Source organism: Oncorhynchus nerka, linkage group LG9b (genome assembly GCF_034236695.1).
Source record: "Oncorhynchus nerka isolate Pitt River linkage group LG9b, Oner_Uvic_2.0, whole genome shotgun sequence".
Classification (NCBI taxonomy): Eukaryota; Metazoa; Chordata; class Actinopteri; order Salmoniformes; family Salmonidae; genus Oncorhynchus; species Oncorhynchus nerka.
This window is the reverse complement of record NC_088424.1, coordinates 18,148,226-18,172,971: the sequence shown is the minus strand read 5'-3', so window position 1 is coordinate 18,172,971 and position 24,746 is coordinate 18,148,226. Positions and strand designations below refer to the sequence as shown.

The window sequence follows — 24,746 nt, the reverse complement described above, 5'->3', positions numbered from 1 at the left end:
GGTGCTACAGACTTTTCTAGTGCCCGCGCCAATTCGTTGATATATATGTGGAAGAGGGTGGGGCTTAAGCTGCATCCCTGTTTCACCCCATGACCCTGTGTGAAGAAATATGTGTGTTTTTTGCCAATTTTAACCGCACACTTGTTGTTTGTGTACATGGATTTTATGTCATGTTTTACCCCCAACACCACAATTTGTATAGCAGACCCTCATGCCAAATTGAGTCGAAGGCTTTTTTTGAAATCAACAAAGCATGAGAAGACTTTGCCTTTGTTTTGGTTTGTTTGGTTGTCAATTAGGGTGTGCAGGGTGAATACATGGTCTGTTGTACGGTAATTTGGTAAAAAGCCAATTTGACATTTGCTCAGTACATTGTTTTCATCGAGGAAATGTACGAGTCTGCTGTTAATGATAATGCAGAGGATTTTCCCAAGGTTACTGTTGACGCATATTCCACGGTAGTTATTGGGGTCAAATTTGTCTCCACTTTTGTGGATTGGGGTGATCAGTCCTTGGTTCCAAATATTGGGGAAGATGCCAGAGCTAAGGATGATGTTAAAAAGTTTTAGTATAGTATATCTCTCTCTGTCTTTCTCTTTTCTCTGTCTCTCTGTCTCTCTCTACTCCAGAGGAGAGTGTTTTTGAAAAGTAATAGTACATGTGATGTTGGTGAAATGGCTGGCGAGCACAGGAAGTGCCATTTACTAATCATAATAGAGAAGTAGAAATCCTACTGTGTTTGATCAGGTAGGGAATATAGCAGACACCAGTATAACGCTAAAGGGAAAAATAACTCCAGCTAATTGTTAAGTACACACTGCATGCTCTGATTAAAAATGACTCAATTTGCAGATAAAGGGAGACAATCAACAAGATTATGACTAAAGCAATGTATTAAATGTCCACGTAAAACAACAACAGTATCAGCCTACAAATGAACAAAGTTCCACTATTTATCACTTAATTTACTGTATATAGTTTCTCATTTCAATTATACTTAAAAGAGCGAGACTACGTTGTGAGGTTCATCTTATTAAAATAAAATAGAGACACAATAGAAAAACAATAACATGTTGATATAAAATTAATGTCACAACATGATTAGTGATTCTAAGTAAAAAGCAGTGGATCACATTCTTGTAAGGGAGAGGGAGATGGAGGGCCAAATGGGTACAGGGAGGGAGACAGATGGATGGAGGGAAGTAGGGGTTGCTGGGAGGGATGCAGGGATAGGGGGATGGACGGCTGGAGGGAGGAGGTAGAGCTTCACATCATAGTACTGTATATGACCATTGAAGCAGACTATATAGCTCAGTCAGGTCCTGTCAATGTCAGAGGACTACTGTACTGTACAGCAGACTGTCAGTTAGGATCACATGGCTCTTCTTCCATCTCACTACCAAAAAGCATATCATCATACATGGTTTAAAGGCCCCAAGCAATGTCTCTCCTGGCATGAGTACAGTGAAAGAAGCGAATCCATAACAACTGTAGTCAACTCTGGTTCTCTACACCTTGGATGCATCCCAAATAGCACCCTATTACCCATTAAGTGCACCACATTTGACCAGGACCCATAGAGCTCTCGTCAAAAGTAGCGCACTATTAAGGAAATAGGGTGCCATTTGGAACAGACATTTTGTAATATTGTACTAGCATGGCTTTGTATTGGAGAGGAATCATGAGCTACAGTTGAAGTCAGAAGTTTACATTTACTTAGGTTGGAATCATTCAAACTCAGTTTTCAACCACGCCACAAATTTCTTGTTAACAAACTATAGTTTTGGCAAGTCGGTTAGGACATCTACTTTGTACATGACACAAGTAATGTTTCCAACAATTGCTGTCAGACAGATTATTTCACTTATAATTCACTGTATCACAATTCCAGTGGGTCAGAAGTTTACATACACTAAGTTAACTGTGCCTTTAAACAGCTTGGAAAATTCCAGAAAAGGATGTCATGGCTTTAGAAGCTTCTGATAGGCTAATTGACATCATTTGAGTCAATTGGAGGTGCACTTGTGGATGTATTTCAAGGCCTACCTTCAAACTCAGTACCTCTTTGCTTGACATCATGGGAAAATCAAAAGAAATCAGCCAAGACCTCAGAAAAATAATTGGAGACCTCCACATGAATGTACTTTGGTGCGAAAAGTACAAATCAATCCCAGAACAACAGCAAAGGACCTTGTGAAGATGCTGGAGGAAACAGGTACAAAAGTATCTATATCCACAGTAAAACGAGTTCTATATCGACATAACCTGAAAGGCCGCTCAGCAAGGAAGAAGACACTGCTCCAAAACCGCCATAAAAAGCCAGACTACGGTTTGCAACTGCACATGGGGACAAAGATCGTACTTTTGGAGAAATGTCCTCTGGTCTGATGAAACAAAAATAGAACTGTTTGGCCATAATGACCATCGTTATGTTTGGAGGGAAAAGGGGGATGCTTGCAAGCCGAAGAACACCATCCCAAATGTGGAGCACGGGGTGGCAGCATCATGTTATGGGGGTGCTTTGCTGCAGGAGGGACTGGTGCACTTCACAAAATAGATGGCAAGAACATTTTTGTGGATATATTGAAGCAACATGTCAAGACATCAGTCAGGAAGGGAAAGCTTGGTCGCAAATGGGTCTTCCAAATGGACAATGACCCCAAGCATACTTCCAAAGTTATGGCAAAATGGCTTAAGGACAACAAAGTCAAGGTATTGGATTGGCCATCACAAAGCCCTGACCTCAATCCCATAGAACATGTGTGGGCAGAACTGAGAAAGCATGTGCCAGCAAGGAGGCCTACAAATCTGACTCAGTTACACGAGCTCTGTCAGGAGGAATGGACAAAAATTCACCCAGCTTATTGTGGGAAGCTTGTGGAAGGCTACCCGAAACGTTTGACCCAAGTTAAACAACTTAAAGGCAATGCTATCAAATACTAATTGAGTGTATGTAAACTTCTGAGCGACTGGGAATGTGATGAAAGAAATACAAGCTGAAATAAATCATTTTCTCTACTATTATTCTGACATTTCACATTCTTAAAATAAAGTGTGTGTGTGTTGAAGTCAAATGAATATATATATATATATACACACATATATATATACACATACTGCTCAAAAATATAAAGGGAACACTTAAACAACACAATGTAACAAGTCAATCACACTTCTGTGAAATCAAACTGTCCACTTAGGAAGCAACACTGATTGACAATACATTTCACATGCTGTTGTGCAAATGGAATAGACAACAGGTGGAAATTATAGGCAATTAGCAAGACACCCCCAATAAAGGAGTGGTTCTGCAGGTGGTAACCACAGACCACTTCTCAGTTCCTATGCTTCCTGGCTGATGTTTTGGTCACTTTTGAATGCTGGCTGTGCTTTCACTCTAGTGGTAGCATGAGACGGAGTCTACAACCCACACAAGTGGCTCAGGTAGTGCAGCTCATCCAGGATGGCACATCAATGCGAGCTGTGGCAAGAAGGTTTGTTGTGTCTGTCAGTGTAGTGTCCAGAGCATGGAGGTGCTACCAGGAGACAGGCCAGTACATCAGGAGACGTGGAGGAGGCCGTAGGAGGGCAACAACCCATCAGCAGGACCGCTACCTCCGCCTTTGTGCAAGGAGGAGCAAGAGGAGGACTGCCAGAGCCCTGCAAAATGACCTCCAGCAGGCCACAAATGTGCATGTGTCTGCTCAAATGGTCAGAAACAGACTCCATGAGGGTGGTGTGAGGGCCCGACTTCCACAGGTGGGGGTTGTGCTTCCAGCCCAATACCGTGCAGGACGTTTTTCATTTGCCAGGGAACACCAAGATTGGCAAATTCGCCATTTGCGCCCTGTGCTCTTCACAGATGAAAGCAGGTTCACACTGAGCACATGTGACTGACGTGACAGTCTGGAGACGCCATGGAGAACGTTCTGCTGCCTGCAACATCCTCCAGCATGACCGGTTTGGGGGTGGGTCAGTCATGGTGAAGGGTGGCATTTCTTTGGGGGGCCGCACAGCCCTCCATGTGCTCGCCAGAGGTAGCCTGACTGCCATTAGGTACCGAGATGAGATCCCCAGACCCTTTGTGAGACCATATGCTGGTGCGGTTGGCCCTGGGTTCCTCCTAATGCAAGACGATGCTAGACCTCATGTGGCTGGAGTGTGTCAGCAGTTCCAGCAAGAGGAAGGCATTGATGCTATGGACTGGCCCGCCCGTTCCCCAGACCTGAATCCAATTGAGCACATCTAGGACATCATGTCTTGCTCCATCCACCAACGCCACGTTGCACCACAGACTGTCCAGGAGTTGGGGGATGCTTTCTTCCAGGTCTGTGAGGAGATCCCTCAGGAGACCATCCGCCACCTCATCAGGAGCATGCCCAGGCATTGTAGGGAGGTCATACAGGCACGTGGAGGCCACACACACTACTGAGCCTCATTTTGACTTGTTTTAAGGACATTACATCAAAGTTGGAATAGCCTGTAGTGTGGTTTTCCACTTTAATTTTGAGTGTGACTCCAAATTCAGACCTCCATGGGTTGATAAATTTGATTTCCATTGATAGTTGAATGTGCTGACAACAAAAATTATGTAAAGATGTATTTAATAAGAATATTTCATTCATTCAGATCTAGGATGTGTTATTTTAGTGTTTCCTTTATATTTTTGAGCAGTGTATATATAAATAAAACATTCTTCACTTTCTCCTCAATTCAAACAAAATCAACAAGCTTCATGACCTCTGTCTATCACGTGGCAGGGGGATGCTGGAGCCCAGTGGGGTTGGGGTGGGGTTGGGGTGAGTAAGGGGAGGCTGGAGCCCAGTGGGGTTGGGGTGAGTAGGGGGATTCTGGAGACCAGTGGGGTTTGGGTGAGTAGGGGGATGCTGGAGCCCAGTGGGGTTGGAGTGAGTGGGGGATTCTGGAGCCCAGTGGGGTTGGGGTGAGTGGGGGATTCTGGGCCCAGTGGGGTTGGGGTGAGTATGGGGATGCTGGAGCCCAGTGGGGTTGGGGTGAGTATGGGGATGCTGGAGCCCAGTGGGGATTGGGTGAGTAGGGGGATGCTGGAGGTGGGATTAGAGGGGATGCTGGAGCCCAGTGGGGATTGGGTGAGTAGGGGGAAGTTGGAGCCCAGTGGGGATTGGGTGAGTAGGGGGTGTTGGAGCCCAGTGGGGATTGGGTGAGTAGGGGGATGTTGGAGCCCAGTGGGGTTGGGGTGAGTAGGGGAATGCTGGAGCCCAGTGGGGATTGGGTGAATAGGGGATGCTGGAGCGCAGTGGGGATTGGGTGAGTACGGGGATGTTGGAGCCCAGTGGGGTTGGGGTGAGTAGGGGGATGCTGGAGCCCAGTGGGGATTGGGTGAATTGGGGGATGCTGGAGCGCAGTGGGGATTGGGTGAGTACGGGGATGTTGGAGCCCAGTGGGGTTGGGGTGAGTAGGGGGATGCTGGAGCCCAGTGGGGTTGGGGTGAGTAGGGGGGATGCTGGAGCCCAGTGGGGTTGGGTGAGTAGGGGGATGCTGGAGCCCAGTGGGGTTGGGGTGAGTAGGGGGGGATGCTGGAGCCCAGTGGGGTTGGGGTGAGTAGGGGGATGTTGGAGCCCAGTGGGGATTGGGTGAGTACGGGGATGTTGGAGCCCAGTGGGGTTGGGGTGAGTAGGGGGATGCTGGAGCCCAGTGGGGTTGGGGTGAGTAGGGGGATGTTGGAGCCCAGTGGGGTTGGGGTGAGTAGGGGGATGTTGGAGCCCAGTGGGGTTGGGGTGAGTAGGGGATGTTGGAGCCCAGTGGGGATTGGGTGAGTAGGGGGATGTTGGAGCCCAGTGGGGTTGGGGTGAGTAGGGGGATGTTGGAGCCCAGTGGGGATTGGGTGAGTAGGGGGATGTTGGAGCCCAGTGGGGATTGGGTGAGTAGGGGGATGTTGGAGCCCAGTGGGGTTGGGGTGAGTAGGGGGATGTTGGAGCTCAGTGGGGTTGGGGTGAGTAGGGGGATGTTGGAGCCCAGTGGGGTTGGGGTGAGTAGGGGGATGTTGGAGCCCAGTGGGGTTGGGGTGAGTACGGGGATGTTGGAGCCCAGTGGGGATTGGGTGAGCCATGTCTATGTCTGCTGGTGCAGTACGCAGTATATGCACAGTCACACAAATGCAGATGAGACAAAGGGCTGAAGGTAGATGTCAAGCATCATTATGTCAGCTGCATTGTGTTCCACTGTAGACCATTCTATTAAAGCAGGTAATCTACAACTACTGCTGAATTCTGCATTCCATATTTGACATGACGTGTGTATGTCAGTGTTCATTCAATGTATGCTTACATACTAAAGCCTTTCCAAACACATTTCCTTTCATTTTGCAATCATGAGCGGCACTTCCTCCTATATCAACCTCCTGTCTGCAACAGCTCCTTTCCGAACCTGTATTTTTGTGGATGTTTTTCTGCCGAATGCATCTGATGAGATCCCATCCTGAGTCACATAATGAGCCTTAATGCTCTCACAGAGCAGAAGGAAGGGAGCTGATGATTACAAACTGTCTCCTCATTCCTCCGACCGGAACAGCCCCAGGAACCACCTGCTCTAAAGGTCAGGAATGAGCTCACACTGCTCAACTACTCCCTCCCTCCCTCTCTCCCTCCCTCCCTCCCTCTCTCTCTCCCTCCCTCCACTCCCTCCCTCCCCCTCCCTCTCTCTCTCTCCCTCCCTTCCTCCCTCTCTCCCTCTCTCTCTCCCTCCCTCCACTCCCTCCCTCCCTCCCTCCCTCCCTCTCTCCCTCCACTCACTCCCTCCCTCCACTCCCTCCCTCCCTCCCTCCCTCCCTCCTTCCCTCCATGAGCTCCCAATGTTCAGCTCCTTTCTCTTGGTTTAGCTCAGTATGCCCTCCCTCCCTCGCTCCCTCCCTCCCTCTATGAGCTCAACAATGTTCAGCTCCTTTCTCTTGGTTTAGCTCAGTATGCCCTCCCTCCCTCCCTACCTACCTACATCCCTCCCTCCCTCCCTACATCCCTCCCTCCCTACCTCCCTCCCTACCTACATCCCTCCCTCCGTACCTACATCCCTCCCTCCGTACCTACATCCCTCCCTCCCTTCCATCCCTTCCTTACATCCCTCCCTCCCTTCCTACATCCCTCCCTCCCTCCCTACCTACCTACATCCCTCCCTCCGTACCTACATCCCTCCCTCCCTTCCTACATCCCTCCCTACCTACATCCCTCCCTCCCTTCCTACATCCCTCCCTTCCTACCTACATCCCTCCCTCCCTACATCCCTCCCTTCCTTCCTACATCCCTCCCTCCCTACCTTCATCCCTCCCTCCCTACCTACATCCCTCCCTCCCTACCTACATCCCTCCCTCCATTCCTACATCCCTCCCTCCCCCTTGCAATAATGGAAATAGTGAGTTGTGAGGGTTGTTTAGTGGACAAATAATGGACCCTATGAGTACATACATTACACATTACAGAACCAAAACAAATATGTCACTACCAACAGTGAGTCCTGCTAAGATGGTATGAGTGCAGATAATTTTGAACGAGCTGACAAGTACAGTACAACTCTTTGCATTGCAGCTCTTAAATACTGTGATGACACAGAAATGAGAGAGCGAGACAGAGAGACAGAGAAAGTGAGAGATGGAGAGATTAAGAGATCGAGACAGATAGATGGAGAGTATATGTGAGTCTGTTTGGTATTGAACTGTGAGAGTCACCCAGCCGTTGTATTTATAGTTATGCGCAACAGCAGCACAGCAATCCAGGAGCAGCATCTGATGCGGTGAACACCTCGTGAGCTGCCCCAGCATGCTCCTGGCCGACAGGCCTCACTGTGGGGATGTGTCCCAAATGGCATCCTATTCCCTATGACGCACTGCTTGTGACCAGGCTCATTTGGATGCACCCTGGGCCTCATTACCATATCAAATCGCATTTGGATGCTGTGTCTTGAGGATAAAAAGGGGCCAGCACTTCAATAGGTTCTTGATTACATTTTCACATAGATACATTTGAATATCTATTACAATAGATGCAGAATTCTCTCTCCATCACTCTGATGTTCCAATCATTTTTTGTAGCTCTTTTTGTAATGAAAATGAGCTGAGATCATGTCTGTATGCCTGTAAACAGATGTTGTCTGAAGTACTGTCTCTTGATCCATTGAAATGGGTCTCGATCATCCACATTAATGAACAACTGTAAATATTCCAATATTCCAAAGGTTTTCGATAGGGCATCTAGGTATTGGAAATCAATGTAAAATGTTTTTATAAAATCAAATCAAATTTATGTCACATACACACGGTTAGCAGATGTTAATGCGAGTGTAGCAAAATGCTTGTGCTTCTAGTTCCGACAATGCAGTAATAACCAACGAGTAATCTAACCGAACGATTCCAAAACTACTACCTTATACACCCACAAGTGTAAAGGGATAAAGAATATGTACATAAAGATATATGAATGAGTTATGGTACAGAACGGCATAGGCAAGATGCAGTAGATGGTATAGAGTACAGTATATACATATGAGATGAGTAATGTAGGGTATGTAAACAAAGTGGCATAGTAAACAGACATATCATTAAATAATCTGTGTTTTATTTGTATTTATTTCAAATGCAACCAATGTTTGTCTGTTTCTCACTAGCAAAACAATTATAACATGTCATCAGGAAGCAGAAGCACAATAAAGGCATCCAGCCGTATTGTCTTTAGAGTCCTAAAGCCACAACAGACAGCTTTAATCCTTCTTTTTGGACAGAGGTGTGCCGTCAGTGGGTTCGTCCCAAATTGCACCCTATTCTCTATTTAGTGCACTTCTTTTATCAAGGTCCCTGGTCAAAAGTTGTGCACTACTAGGGAATAGAGTCCAATTGGGATGCAAACCAGTCTCTCAGAGGAGAGAGCCCTAGCCACGACGGTTGTAATCAATTAAAATAGCTGTGCGGGGCTATCTAACCACGCTCCTGTGTTTTCTCTTTGATTAATTCCTTCCACGGCTGTCTAAAACACCGTTTTGAGAATAGATTGGAAGGAGAACAATTCAAGCTGAACAAAGCAGCGTTGCAGCACAAGGGACTGACTGGGATTAGTGGAAACTACTCCAGGACAATTATAATCTGAGTTCTGCCCAGACTCCTTATCTCACTCCACTCATAATTGGACCCATGTAGAAGAAGTGTGGAAACAACAAGGTTGGTGTCCCAAGTGGTACCCTATTATCCTATGTACTTCCCCCATAGGGCTCTGGTCCAAAGGAGAGCACTATGTAGGGAAAAGGTTCCTTTTGGGATACAACCGATGCTCGAGTTGGCTAATGTAAAAACACAGCAAGCTATAACAATAGATGTGTATTTCTGTTCTATTTAAAACTCAGTTATTACTAAATTAAATGGGTACTTTAGCCACCATCACCTATTTTGACTCATACAATCTATAATGCGTAAAATATGTCCAACAGAACATATGTAGAATTCAAAAATCTTGAAGGTGGGCACTTTGCAAAAACCTAACTCACTCTCCCCTATCTGATCACAGTAGATATCAATCTATCTCAGTGTTCTGAGAGAATCCATTTCAGAACAGAACTGTGAAATGGAGTAACTCTCTACCTGACCAATGCAAGGCCAAGGAGTGGGAGATGGGGGCAGCAGTAGCAGTGCAGCACCAGACATTATCTGAATATGCCTTATTTGTGTCCCAAATGTACCCTATTCCCTACATAGTGCAGTACTTTTTACCAGACCCCTATGGGTCTGGTCAAAAGTAGTGTACTTCATAGGGAAGGGGGTGCCATTTGGGACACATCCCCTTCTCTCTCACAACAGCAGTTCAATTGGTGATAATAGGGGTCCATTCTGGCTAGGTATTGAATTCCCTCCTCCCTCGCTCTCATCTCGGTCTCTCTCACCAGACGCGTTGAGCTCATCCCTGCCATTTTGATTGACGGTGTGAATGTGACACAGTCATTGAGGCAGAATTACTGCTGAATCAATAACAGAGAGAGGAGAGACACTCCACAGCGTATTTAATAGAGAGGTAGCAGAGAATGGTAATGTTCACGAGTGGAGCCCAGGAGAGCCAGCCAGTCAGAGTGGGTCCTAAGAATGGAGGCTCGCTAACGGTGCTTTTTCAACTGGTGCATAAAGGTGCTTTATAAGTGCCGAGCACAGAGAATAAAGAATTAGTCCGTTTGTTTGCGCTATGGTCACTATTTCTCTTTCATAGAATCTGTCAAAATATTGAATTATGCTCTAAGGAAAGTGTACTTCTTCACCCATGGTGCTTTGCTGTAGCAGCCCACGAGGAAAACACTCAAATAAATGACATAGGACAATTTAAACTATCAAAAATAATCTCACAGTCTGAGATCATGGTTTGCTTTCCAAATGGAACTCTATTCCCTATATACTGCACTACTGTTAACCAGAGACTATGGGCCCTATTGGAGGCACTACCTGCCCTATGGGCCCTGGTCAAAACTAATGCACTACATAGGGAATAGGGTGTCATTTGAGTCAAACCCATAGAAAGAAGGAAACTTACATCTGTGATTCCAGCCTCCAGAATGATCACCTTGGCCTCCTTCTCCACTGCATCCTTCTGGCGAACTGTGAAGGGGAGAAACAGCAGCCTTTGTGAGACAGAGGCGTCAATCACTCTTACAGTAGAATGTGTGGAGGAGGTGGCAGTAAGAGAAGCAGCCGTCACTCCCAGAGGAAACAGACAGGCCATGCCTGCGTTCCAAATAGCACCCTGTTCCCTATATAGTGCACTACTTTTGATAGAAGCCTATAGTACACTATATAGGCAATAGGGAGCAATTTGGGATGAATTCACAGACAGATCTCTACTGTCTAGAAAAGAAGTGTCTACAAAACAAGGTCAAGACTATGAAGGACATTATCAGATGTCTTTCTATCAGTACATTTTTCCTCACTATAATCTAACAGTGCAAGTTATTAACCAATTAGATCGAGTAGAAATAGATTAGTAGATAACAAGTACAGGTAGATTTACCTAGATTTACCGGTTTTATTTACCTCTCGTACTGAACTAGCAATAAGCATCTTCTCTGACTGAATTCTCTGAGTTATATCTCTTTTTGCAAGAGTTGAATATTAAGGCAAATCTTCCCCGAAATAGAATGATAAAACTCCCGTTGAACCTTCCTTCCTCTACCTTAAGAGGAAATCATTTTGAGGTTTAATTGAAATTTGACAGGACTCATTTTACAGGAAGAACAAAATGTTATGAAAAACTGTTCATAAATTAATTCCCTATGTTTTCCATGTGAAAGCACCTCCTTTGTTGACACATCCGGCAGATAAAGGATATGCAAATAACCTGGGGAGAGCTCGAGTGCGTCTCAAATGGCACCCTATTCCCCGAGTGCATCTCAAATGGCACCCTATTCCCTTTATAGTGCACTTCATTTTACCAGCGCTCATAGGGCTCTGGTCAAAAGTAGTGCCCATAGGGCTCTGGTCAAAAGTAGTGCACTATGTAGGGAACAGGGTGCCATTTGCGACGCAAACCCTCAACTCTATATAATGTTAATCTAATTAGTGTTTTAATCAATCACAGCAATTATTTGCTCTCGCCAATTTATACAGAGTCCCGTATAATTACGTTGTGCGGCTTCAGATGGGTAATTTGATTGAGGTTCTCTACCTCCTTGGTAAACTGAACTCTGAACCCGAGGAGGGGAGTGTGACCACCTTGTCTGCCGTGGTCGGTCCTGTCAAAGAGGACGTCTTAATAATGCTGTCACAGCACACCACCTGGGCTACACACACACTTAGTGGTGAGCACTTTCCGTTTCCACTGAACCGTTTCCACTGAACCGTTTCCACTGAACCAGTCAGTCTACAACTCCATGACCATTAACACCACTGTTCAGTCAATGCACCGCAGAGAGGACACTAGGGCGCAGCTAGTGGTAACGTATTGCCTTTGCAAGTGAGGTTTAATTCACAAAGACATGCCCATGAAAGACATGGACATTAAAACCCATACAAGATCAATTAACTACAACCACACACCACAGCCTGATGAGCATAAAATAAACACACAAATAAATAATCAAACAAATAAACAGTCAAACAAATAAATAAACAAACAAGTAAACAGACAAATGAACATGAAAAGACTCCCCATGCTGTCCATGGGAGGGATCCAACACAGCAACAAGTGTGACTTCTCTTCCTGGTACTAGGATGTTCATAGTGAGGTTGAGTTAATTAAAGCCAGCTAGTCTCTCATTAGACAATACTTTTGTCATCCCAACACCACAGTGTGAAGCATGGCTCCCCCACATCCAGCCTCCTATCTCCTCTCATCTCCTTTCTCCTCTTTTCACCCCTCTTTTCTCCTCTTCTCTGCTCTCATTTTTCCTGTCTCCTCTCTCCGCTCCTTTCTCCTCTCCTTTACTTTCCTCTTCTCCTGTCCTGTCCACTTCTCCTCTCCTTTACTTTCCTCTTCTCCTGTCCTGTCCACTTCTCCTCTCCTTTACTTTCCTCTTCTCCTGTCCTGTCCACTTCTCCTCTCCTTTACTTTCCTCTTCTCCTGTCCTGTCCACTTCTCATCTCCTTTCTCCTCTCCTCTTTGTTGTCCTCTCCTCTCCTCTCCTCTCCTCTCCTCTCCTCTCCTCTCCTCTCCTCTCCTCTCCTCTCCTCTCCTCTCCTCTCCTCTCCTCTCCTCTCCTCTCCTCTTCTCTCCTCTCCTCTCCTTTCCTCTTCTCTCCTCTCCTTTCCTCTTCTCTCCTCTCCTTTCCTCTTCTCTCCTCTCCTTTCCTCTTCTCTCCTCTCCTCTCCTTTCCTCTTCTCTCCTCTCCTTTCCTCTTCTCTCCTCTCCTTTCCTCTTCTCTCCTCTCCTATCTTCTCCTCTCTCCTTTTCCCCTTCATCTCCTCTCCTTTCTCCTCTCATCTTTCTCCTCTCATCTTTCTCCCCTCCTCTCCTCCCCTCCTCTCCTCCCCTCTACTTTCTCCTCTCCAGTCTTATTTCTCCTCTCCTTTCTCCCCACTCATCTCCTCTCCTCCTCTCTCGTCTCCAAACGAGCAGCAGCCCAACTAGAGATCAGCCATAATGAGCAGGCTAGTTTGTACCACACTGAGTGATTCCAAATCACAACCTGCATGGACGGATCTTTGAAACTACTAACAAACCACAAAAAGGGCGAGGGCAAATTGGCAATTGTGTTTACAGTTTGCACACCTGCAGTTTTTGAAATAAGTCTGAGACATGATATGACACATTTTGAATAGAAATAGCAAAAGTTAACTACACAGATTCTCATTGCATGTCCTGTGAGAAATCCATATTCACATCATTCCATTCTACATATACCATTGTCAGTACGCTCCATCTAATGCCGAATGTCACATTTCCAATACATGTTGAATAAGAAACAGGGGGTACCAGGAGAAAAATAGCTTATTCTTTATCTAAAAAAATACATAGGGGTTTCATTTGTCACCCTGGCCTTCATGTCCTGAGTTCTGCTTTATGTTAACTCAATGTATCAGAGGCGCCTTGGGGGGAAAAGAGTAGACAGGATTCAGAAAATGCTCCATTTTTCACCATTGACTGAAGGAAAAGGCCTGGGTCTATGAGTTCACAGCCCAGAATGGGATGCTGTGTCGCACCAGGGACTGTTTCTGAGCACATTTGAGGGCGGTAATGAGAAGAAAACAACCGCCATCCTTCAAAGACGAGGAGCGAAGAGGCACAACACCATCGCTTGCTGACACACTACACGGATGTAATCACATTACCTGATCATGATAGCAGTGATCCCTGAACAAATTAAAATATAGCACAGTGTGTTTTCATCTCTGAAATGTTGTTTTAGCCAAGTAACAATATCACTGTCTTGTGACTTTAAAACAATATTACGAGATAGAGAGAAGGGAGAGAAAAAAAACACAACCATGGTAAAGTTATAGTATTTCTATTTTTCCTGCCTGAACCTTTTGTGTAAAGTCTCTTTCCCCATCCCCAACAACCGGCTATCCATGACAGCCCGTTGCAAATACAGATGTCAAAACCAATTCCAGAGTCATTTCTCTAAATGTTTTAATTAGATATTATATTTGGGGGTCTCACTTGCATTAATTTGATTTCTGAAATCAACATTTCAGCCTTTAATCTGTTTCAAATGATGTTTTTCTCCAATCTCCAACACCCTACCCTTATTGCCTCCAGTAATATAAACTGCAATATGAAGCAATGAGCAATTAGAGAAGACTTAGAGCATCACAAAGACAATGCAATATGTCATAAAATTAAAAGCAGGGGGTAAAATGGCATCCCAGGCCAGCTGGGGCAAGGAGCCATTACCTCTCTGTGGAGGAGGAGAGAGCAGTACTCCATCACACACGGTCTACATCCCAAATGACACCCTATTCCCTGTATAGTGCCATAGAGCTTCGGTCAAAAGTAGTGCACTATGTAGGTAATAGGGTTACATTTGGGACGCAGGCACCGTCTGCCAGCTGAATAATGGCAAACAAGCAGAGCACCATCTCTATCTAAACATTTATCATTACTCTCCACTGTTCCACTGCTGTACAGCTCGTCACGGCATCACAGCACAGGAGAGGACATAGTGGTCACAGTACAGAGTTGTACTGGGAGAGGTATCGATAAAGCATCTGTTGTTATTGGGGTCTGGCTTACAACGGTATTGGAATGATTTTCATGTCACATTTTACACACGTTACTGCAACTATTGTAATTCCAAATAACTAAGAACATATTTGTGGTTGTTGTGTAATGATGTGCTTGGTCTCGATACAGATGTTCATAACACAGCCGCTCATGAAAAAGGTGAGCAATTTTGTGCCGCCAAACCCTTTATTTTGTTCTTAATATTTTCTTTGGGTATTGGATGGTGACATTTTACAGAATGTTGCCACCCCACATTGGCAGTTATGTTTCTGTTGCAGTTAAATGCAGGTTCTAAACAGTGATGAGAATGTCCACAAAACATCTGATTAAGCTCTTAATGGGGTCTGCGTTCCACCCTACACCTTATATAGTCCACGACTTTGACCAGAACCCTGGTCTAAAGTAGTGCACTATATAGGGAATCCGGTGCCATATAGGAGGTGACCTATGACCTCCTACACAGGGTAAACAACAACACCCATGAACTGAGGCTACTGCACAAACAAGTCACACAGACTAGGAAATCGCAGCCTCACCTTCCAACAGCAGATTCACAAATGTTCAGGAAGGGAGGCAGGGAGGGAGGAAGAGACAGAGAGAGGGAGCATTTTGTTTTGATAAGTGAAGGTGAGGATGATTCACACATAGCAGGTAAGCAGCTAAAACTGGGACAGACTGTATCAGCCCATCCACAGCAGGGATCTGAATCAAAAGGCAGCACACACAAAGACAGAATCATAAAGACATTGCACTTCATTGTCAAATAGTCAAGCTACCTTTTCTGCTTACCATAACACTGCTTACCATGACACTGCTTTCTATAATACTGGCTGTACTAGCAACACAAACCATGCCCATCAGTGGGCTGTGACAGTGACAGTAGTCTAGCCTGTTAGCCAGTACAGAACACTAGCAGCTGTAGACATAACACCACAGGGACTCCCAGGAAAGTCTCCTGATAACACCAAACACCTTGTCTACATTCCAAATGGCACCCTATTCCTTATTTAGTGCACTATGTGCTCTACCTTTGGCCAGAGCACATGGGCCCTGGTCAAAAGTAGTGCACTACGGAATAGGGTGCCATTTGAGATGCAGAAAAGGTGTTTGGTGTTATCAGGAGAGTTTGTCCCAGACAGCCGACTCTTAGACCCGTCCTTCAGGAACCATTAACACACCACTTCCCACATAACCAGGCCTGAGCCAATTGGACACCGGGAGGAAGGAGATATACACAGTTTATTGGGTACAACACCTCGTTCATGAAAATGGATCGCTCCAACAGACAATGAGCCACGTGGCCATGGTTTGCTATATAAAACAGGCAATCAGGCAATCAGGCAAAATGAGTGACCGAAGCAAGTTTGAGAGTGGTATGATCATCGGCGCCAGATCCTGTATCTCAGATATGTACGACCTCCTGGGCCTTTCACGCACGATAGTATCTAGGATCTACTAAGAGTTGTGCAACTAACAAAAAACATCCAGTCTGCGGCAGTCCTGTGGATGGAAACAGCTAATGGATGAGAGAGGTCGAAGGAGAATGCCAAGAATCGTGCAAGCTAAAAGGCGGGCCACAAACAAATAACGGCGCAGTACAACAGTGGTACGCAGTACGACATCTCGGAGCGCAGAAATCGTTGATCCTTGTCAAGGACGTGCTATTGCAGCAGACAACTACACCGGGTTCCACTCCTATCAGCTAAAAACATCCTTGACAAGGATCAACGAGTTCTGCGTTGCATCACAGCCTGGTACGGCAACTGCTCAGCCTCCGACCGCAAGGCACTACAGAGGGTAGTGCGTACGTCCCAGTACATCACTGGGGCCAAGCTTCCTGCCATTCAGGACCTCTATACCAGCTGGTGTCAGAGGAAGGCCCTAAAAATTGTCAAAGACCCCAGCCACCCCAGTCATAGACTGTTCTCTCTACTACCGCATGGCAAGCGGTACCGGAGAGCCAAGTCTAGGACAAAAAGGCTTCTCAACAGTTTTTACCCCCAAGCCATAAGACTCCTGAACAGCTAATCAAATGGCTACCCGGACTATTTGCATTGTGTGCCCCCTCCCAACCCCTCTTTTACGCTGTTGCTACTCTCTGTTTATCATATATGCACAGTCACTTTAACTATACATTCATGTACATACTACTTCAATTGGGCCGACCAACCAGTGCTCCCGCACATTGGCTAACCGGGCTATCTGCATTGTGTCCCGCCACCCACCACCCCCTCTTTTACGTTACTGCTACTCTCTGTTCATCACATATGCATAGTCACTTTAACCATATCTACATGTACATACTACCTCAATCAGCCTGACTAACCGGTGTCTGTATGTAGCCTCGCTACTTTTATAGCCTTGCTACTGTATATAGCCTCGCTACTGTTATTTTTCACTGTTGATTTTATTTCTTTATTTACCTATTGATCACCTAATACCTTTTTTGCACTATTAGTTAGAGCCTGTAAGTAAGCATTTCACTGTAAGGTCTACTGTTGTATTTGGCAGACGTGACAAATAAACTTTGATTTGAAAACAAGAAGCTGCTCCAGTGGGCACGCGATCTCCAGCACTGGACAATTGAGGAAAAACATAACTTGGAACATGACAACGACTTCAGTTAACTTGATTGGCCTGCACAGTCCCCAGACCTCAACCCAATAGAGCATCTTTGGGATGAGACGGAATGTACCACCGTCCAGTCTGCAGACCTTAAGCATGATGGGATGTTAATTACTTCATTAACTTAAGGAACCACACCTGTGTAGGAGCACCATCTTTCAATCTATTTGGCATCCCTCAATTATTTGTGTTTCCTTTCCTTTACCTGTAGAATACATCCCAAATGGCACCCTATTCCCTATATAGTGCGCTAGTTTTGACTAGGGCCCATAGGCTAGGGCCCATAGGCTACTCAGTAGGAAGTCATTTGAAACCGTAGTATAATACCGTTTCCTTCAGACTGAAGATATGAGAAAATTTGAGAACCACTTATTGGCAGGAAAATTCACACAGACTGACAGCACTTAACACCTCTCTCTCCCTCCCTCCCTCCCTCCCTCCCTCCCTCCCTCCCTCCCTCTCCTCCCTCCCTCCCTCTCCCCTCTCCCCTCTCCCCTCTCCCCTCCCTCCCTCCCTCCCTCCCTCCCTCCCTCCTCTCTCTCTCGCTCGCTCGCTCCCTCCCTCCCTCTCTCTCTCTCTCTCGCTCCCTCCCTCCCTCCCTCCCTCCCTCCCTCTCTCTCTCTCTCCCTCCCTCCCTCCCTCTCTCTCTCTCCCTCCCCTCCCTTCTCTCTCCCTCCCTCACTCCCCTCTCTCTCCCTCGCTCCCTCACTTCCTCGCTCCCTCTCTCCCTCCCCCTCCCCTCACTTCCTCCCTCCCCTCCCCTCTCTCCCCCTCTCCCTCCCTCCCCTCCCTCCCTCCCTCCTCTTTCTCTCTCCTCCATTTTAGCACCTCCGATGGGTGACCTTTATGTCTGACTCAATTCTCCAGCTGATTGAGTGGATGCATCCCAAATGACCTTTATAGTGCACTACGTTTGACCAGTGCCTCATTTGGGACGGGCTCAGTGAGTGAGGACCGGCAGCAGCCAGCTCCTGCTCGCTCAAATATTATTGCTGCATGATCACTCAAGCATTTTAAAGACCCTCTGACAGCCCAATGCATTTCAATGGTCCAATAAAGGCTAGAGTAAAAGATAGACAAATATTTAGGGTTCAAACTGTAAAATGGTTCATTCATAGTGTGAGAAAAGCATAATTGTATTTTTAACGGATGTTATGCGGAGGTGTAAGCAGAGAAATTGGCAAAACGCTACACAAGGTTATCTGGTACTTTCAAATGTGTCTGTAGCCTATCAGTGTGTGTGTGTTGGAGTGCATGCATGTGTGAACGTGTGTATCTGCCTGCCTGCCTGTGTGTGTGTGTGTGTGTGTGTGTGTGTGTGTGTGTGTGTGTGTGTGTGTGTGTGTGTGTGTGTGTGTGTGTGTGTGTGTGTGTGTGAAGCACAGCAGAGAGACTTAAAGCCTTCTGGCACAGTTCCATGGTCAAGGCCATCTCTGCAGGAGATACACTCACTGGGGAGCTTGCTGTACAGTCAGAGCCTTTCCACAAAATTCACACTCACAGGAAATGTCTCCTATTATTGCTGCAGGGAGGACAGGGGCTGACACACTGGGAAATCCTTGAGCTTTCAATTGTTTCCAAGCCCTGGAAGCCTCCAAACCCAATGTTAAAAGGCTATATCTTAGACTGTGCTGGTTTTGTTCATATTGTTCATATTATGGCAATTGTCCTCGGTTTTTCAGACAGTGACTTCTGCTTATTATAAACAATCCATTCTGTATGACAGTCTTTTGTGTCAAATAATCAATATGTGCACACACGTTCGAAAATAGAATACTTAACCGTAAGAAAATAAACACAGCAGGAATGAATTCAACTTGCATATTGCTCAGAGCTCTGACAACAGTGTTACACATGCTTGGCATGTCAAGTCCAACCAGATGATGCCACTAGTCTTTTAGCACAGTCGTCCTGTGAGGTCTGTACATTTCCTGCATTTCCCTGTGCCAATAACACTGCATTCTGGGACAGCTGTACACACTCGAGTGGACACCTGGAGACCGCAGTGATGTCACTAAGAGGACAGGACAGCAGGGGAGCACACCTGGATCACCATAGCCCAGGGCCACAGACAGACACAGGTGCTGATGAGTAAATCGGTGTTAACAGAGGCTTCACGTCAATACGCGATCCTCCCAGGACAAGTCCCCCTGTCCTGCGGCACATAATTACAAACCCGGGAACTAGCTGGAGGAAGAAGATGTGATCCGTTGAAAGGTCTACACAAATCCCACGGCGGTGGATGGAACTATCAAGGGACATCTGGGTGAAGAGATAGCAGTGGAGGACTGTCACTTCCCCCCCCCCCCCCCCACCCCCCACACGCAGCAGCCTAAAAGAAGATACATTGTAATGGCTGAAACCATATGAATACCTTCAGGAGGTACGGGAGGCTGGAGACTGGCCAGACGCTGCCTGTACGAGCGGTTAGATCGCTGGCTCGCTCACTTCGTTTTCCCCTAAGAAATGGAGCCCACGGAGTCCAGATTGTAAATAAAAGAAAGCCTAGGGCAAACCTGGCTGGCTCTGACTCCTGCCTGGCTCTTCAGACGCTAGCTGACTACAAAACCAAGGCACTAGGCAGTGTAGTGAGTCACTGGCAGCATAGTGCTGGCAGGCAGTGCCTACTCAGTGTAAACTCCCCAACTCTGTAGGACGGTATCAAAGGATGAGAGAAGCAGAGCTCCGTACCCCCTAGAGCACATATCCAAGGCCTAGATATACCTGGAGGAGAGGAGAAACCAGTTTACCACACTGTGTTGAATCCTAGTAGATCTGTACTGGTCCAGGGAGACGCTGCATTTCTGTCTACCTCCTACACCTCTGACATTAGGTCAGCCACATAACGAGAATATGTTCATGAATATTCTCCTCTGCTATACGAGAATATGACGCCCTCGATACCCCTCCCCCACTCTTCTCTTCTCCTGCCCCACCTTCAATGGTGTTTCTTCTGGAGTGGAGCCTGTGTGTGTGTGTGTGTGTGTGTGTACGCTTCCAGACACTGAAATGAGCTGTCTCTGTTTCCCGTCTGCCCATCGGCAAGTGGGTACTACTTGTTCAGACACTGAGCTGTACTAGAGGTCTTCTCTCTCTCTCTCTCTCTCTCTCTCTCTCTCATACAAACACACAGCCAAATTGAAGGTATTAGCCAGCCTACTGATGTCCCCACGAGAGAAGACAGAGGAGGGTGAGGTGTACACTGAACACACCCACGTTCTAACCCTCCGAACTGAGTCAGGAAAAGGCTCACCGAAAAAAGAAAAGTATACAAAATATACCACAGAATCCTAGAAAATATTAGATTCCTATTTCAAGGAATCCCCCGTATCAGGCGGTAGGCACTTGAAATCCAGCCATTACATTTTCATTTAGATGACTAAGGCTACGTTCCAAAGGGTACCCTATTCCCTACATAGTGCACTAATTTTGACCAAAGCCATATGGGCCCTGGTCAAAACCAGTGCACTACTGTGTATATGGAATAGAGTACCATTTGGGATGCAACCATGGCGGTTGTGATTTTTTGGGGAAATAGAAGTCAGACAGTTGATCTAGAAACCAAGGTGACCTCATTAACAGCATTTGTTCTGGTTGTCATGACAAATCAAACGCCGTGTCACTCAAACCCAGCAAGCCAATAGGAAACCCTGACACTGTCTGCTGGAATTCTCTTTGTCCGGCAGAGCTAAACTACAATGCCAATTGGGACGCAACCAGAAAAGACAAAGATGACCCATAGTTGACCTGGCTGTATCAACACTCAGATACATCCATGAGCTAAGGTTGCTAAGTTTACACACTGTGGCTGCAAAGCAGAGTTTGTTCATCACGTTGTTAGGCAGTCTTCTCAGCACCTTGTGATCTCTAGAATAGCTATGTTGGCGCTATATCACTGTAAACGACATAAAAATGGACAGTTACTGCATTACAACATTACTGTAACAACCAACCTTACGAGCATAGATATACACCTTTACTGCTTAATTCCACCTAGGAAATGTCTATTACAACTCAGAATTACTGCATTGAAATCCATTATTAAAAGGGGAAAGTGGAAACTATCTTCTAGGGTACTTAGCTAGGTTTCATAATAGAATGAGCAATTGTGAGTAACTTCTCATATTTTCTTCACAAAGAGAGAGATTACATTTAGTTTCAAATAAAACATATAAATATATTATATATACTGCATAAACTGGGTGCGTCGAGCCCTGAATGCTGATTGGCTGACAGCCATGGTATACCAGACTGTATACCACGGGTATGACAAAACATTTATTTTTACTGCTCTAATTATGTTGCTAACCAATTTATAATAGCAATAAGGCACCTTGGGGGTTTGCGGTATCTGGCCAATATACCACAGCTAAGGGCTTTATCCAGGCACTCTGCGTTGCTTCGTGCTTAAGAACAGCCCTTAGTCGTGGTACACTGGCCATATATCACACACCCTCGTGCCTTATTGCTTAAGGGAACCACACGGACCTAATTTACCTGTACTGTATATAAGAATATTTATATATGAATAGTGTGTAAATAGTGTTTTTGTTGTCTTATTAGTGTCTTTCCTATATATAACTTTTTTTTATTTACATTTTTAATTTATGGTAATATCTTACGTTTTTCTTGTGTATTACTGTTCTGTGCTTTGTCATGTATTTGTACATTTTATGTGGATGCCAGAAAGAGTAACTGCTGCATGTGCAGTATCTAATGGGGATCCTAATAAACTTAACACTGAGCAGTCACAAAGAACCTTTACTAAGTGCGTTGTTTCAATACTGACAGGATCGAAAGAAAGACAGGGCTGCTCTCTGATCAGCTTTCTCCATTCAAATCTTACCGTCACATTAAAATGATTCCATAAAGCTGACGATGGATCAGCTCCTAGAGAGATATCACCTCACGGTTGCAAATATTTGAGGCGGCTTATTCTAATGCTTACACTATAATAATCCACTAAATCACAGGTTTATTTGGAATATCATTGCGCACATGTTGTTACACATCATGAAATAAATTGAGGCACATTTTACAATACCTTAAAAATAGAACTCAGTTGACTGAACATGAAATTGATTTCAATATATTAGGCCGATGTGGCCTATAGCCCTGCTGTATACAGTACTTCGGAAAGTATTCAGACCACTTGACTTTTTCCACATTTTGTTACGTTACAACCTTAATCTAAAATTGTTTAAATAGAAAAAAATTACTCAGCAACCTACACACAATACCCCATAATGACAAAGCAAAAACATGTTTTTAGACATTTTTGCAAATGTATTCAAATATCTTATTTACATAAGTATTCAGACCCGTTGTTATGACTCGAAATTGAGCTCAGCTGCATCCTGTTTCCATTGATCCTTCTTGAGATGTTTCTACAACTTGATTGGAGTCCACCTGTGGTAAATTCAATTGATTGGACATGATTTGGAAAGGTGCACATCTGTCTATATAAGGTCAGAGCAAAAACATCTAATCAAATTTTATTTGTCACATACACATGGTTAGCAGATGTTAATGCGAGTGGAGCGAAATGCTTGTGCTTCTAGTTCCGACAATGCAGTAATAACCAACGAGGAATCTAACCTAACAATTCCACAACTACTACCTTATACACATAAGTGTAAAGGGATAAAGAATATGTACATAAAGATATATGAATGAGTGATGGTACAGAACGGCATAGGCAAGATGCAGTAGATGGTATTGAGGACAGTATATACAGTGGGGCAAAAAAAGTATTTAGTCAGTCACCAATTGTGCAAGTTCTCCCACTTAAAAAGATGAGAGGCCTGTAATTTTCATCATAGGTACACTTCAACTATGACAGACAAAATGAGAAGAAAATAAATCCAGAAAATTACATTGTAGGATTTTTTATGAATTTATTTGAAATTATGGTGGAAAATAAGTATTTGGTCACCTACAAATAAGCAAGATTTCTGGCTCTCACAGACATAACTTCTTCTTTAAGAGGCTCCTCTGTCCTCCACTCGTTATTTGTTTTAATGGCACTTGTTTGAACATGTTATCAGTATAAAAGACACCTGTCCACAACCTCAAGCAGTCACACTCCAAACTCCACTATGGCCAAGACCAAAGAGCGGTCAAAGGACACCAGAAACAAAATTGTAGACCTGCACCAGGCTGGGAAGACTGAATCTGCAATAGGTAAGTAGCTTGGTTTGAAGAAATCAACTGTGGGAGCAATTATTAGGAAATGGAAGAAATACAAGACCACTGATAATCTCCCTCGATCTGGGGCTCCACGCAAGATCTCCCCCCTTGGGGTCAAAATGTTCACAAGAACAGTGAGCAAAAATCCCAGAACCACACGGGGGGACCTAGTGAATGACCTGCAGAGAACTGGGACCAAAGTAACAAAGCCTACCATCAGTAACACACTACGCCGCCAGGGACTCAAATCCTGCAGTGCCAGTACATGTCCAGGCCCGTCTGAAGTTTGCTAGAGAGCATTTGGATGATCCAGAAGAAGATTGGGAGAATGTCATATGGTCAGATGAAACCAAAATAGAACCTTTTGGTAAAAACTCAACTCGTCGTGTTTGGAGGACAAAGAATGCTGAGTTGCATCCAAAGAATACCATACCTACTGTGAAGCATGGGGGTGGAAACATCATGCTTTGGGGCTGTTTGTCTGCAAAGGGACCAAGACGACTGATCCGTGTAAAGGAAAGAATGAATGGGGCCATGTATCGTGAGATTTTGAGTGAAAACCTCATTCCATCAGCAAGGGCATTGAAGATGAAACGTGGCTGGGTCTTTCAGCATGACAATGATCCCAAACACACCGCCCGGGTAACGAAGGAGTGGCTTCGTAAGAAGCATTTCAAGGACCTGGAGTGGCCTAGCCAGTCTCCAGATCTCAACCCCATAGAAAATCTTTGGAGGGAGTTGAAAGTCCGTGTTGCCCAGTAACAGCCCCAAAACATCACTGCTCTAGAGGAGATCTGCATGGAGGAATGGGCCAAAATACCAGCAACAGTATGTGAAAACCTTGTGAAGACTTACAGAAAACGTTTGACCGCTGTCATTGTCAACAAAGGGTATATAACAAAGTATTGAGATAAACTTTTGTTATTGACCAAATACTTATTTTCCACCATAATTTGCAAATAAATTCATAAAAAATCCTACAATGTGATTTTCTGGATTTTTTTTCTCATTTTGTCTGTCATAAATTACAGGCCTCTCTCATCTTTTTAAGTGGTAGAACTTGCACAATTGGTGGCGGACTAAATACTTTTTTGCCCCACTGTACATACGAGATGAGTAATGTAGAGTATGTAAACATAAAAGTGGCATAGTTTAAAGTGGCTAGTGATACATGTATTACATAAAGATGGCAAGATGCAGTAGATGATATAGAGTACAGTATATACATATACATATGAGATGAGTAATGTAGGGTATGTAAACATTATATTAAGTGGC

General features: G+C 45.1%; 1 protein-coding gene across 1 annotated transcript in view; it reads right to left on the bottom strand.

Moving 5' to 3' along the window:
- The window catches only part of LOC115114364 (receptor-type tyrosine-protein phosphatase N2-like), a 212,412-nt gene that overhangs the window by 100,860 nt on the left and 86,806 nt on the right, over window positions 1-24,746 (bottom strand). Inside the window, exon 14 of the mRNA XM_065013389.1 lies at window positions 10,530-10,594. Coding sequence (XP_064869461.1) covers window positions 10,530-10,594 — 65 coding nt within the window. The remainder of the gene's footprint in view (window positions 1-10,529; window positions 10,595-24,746) is intronic.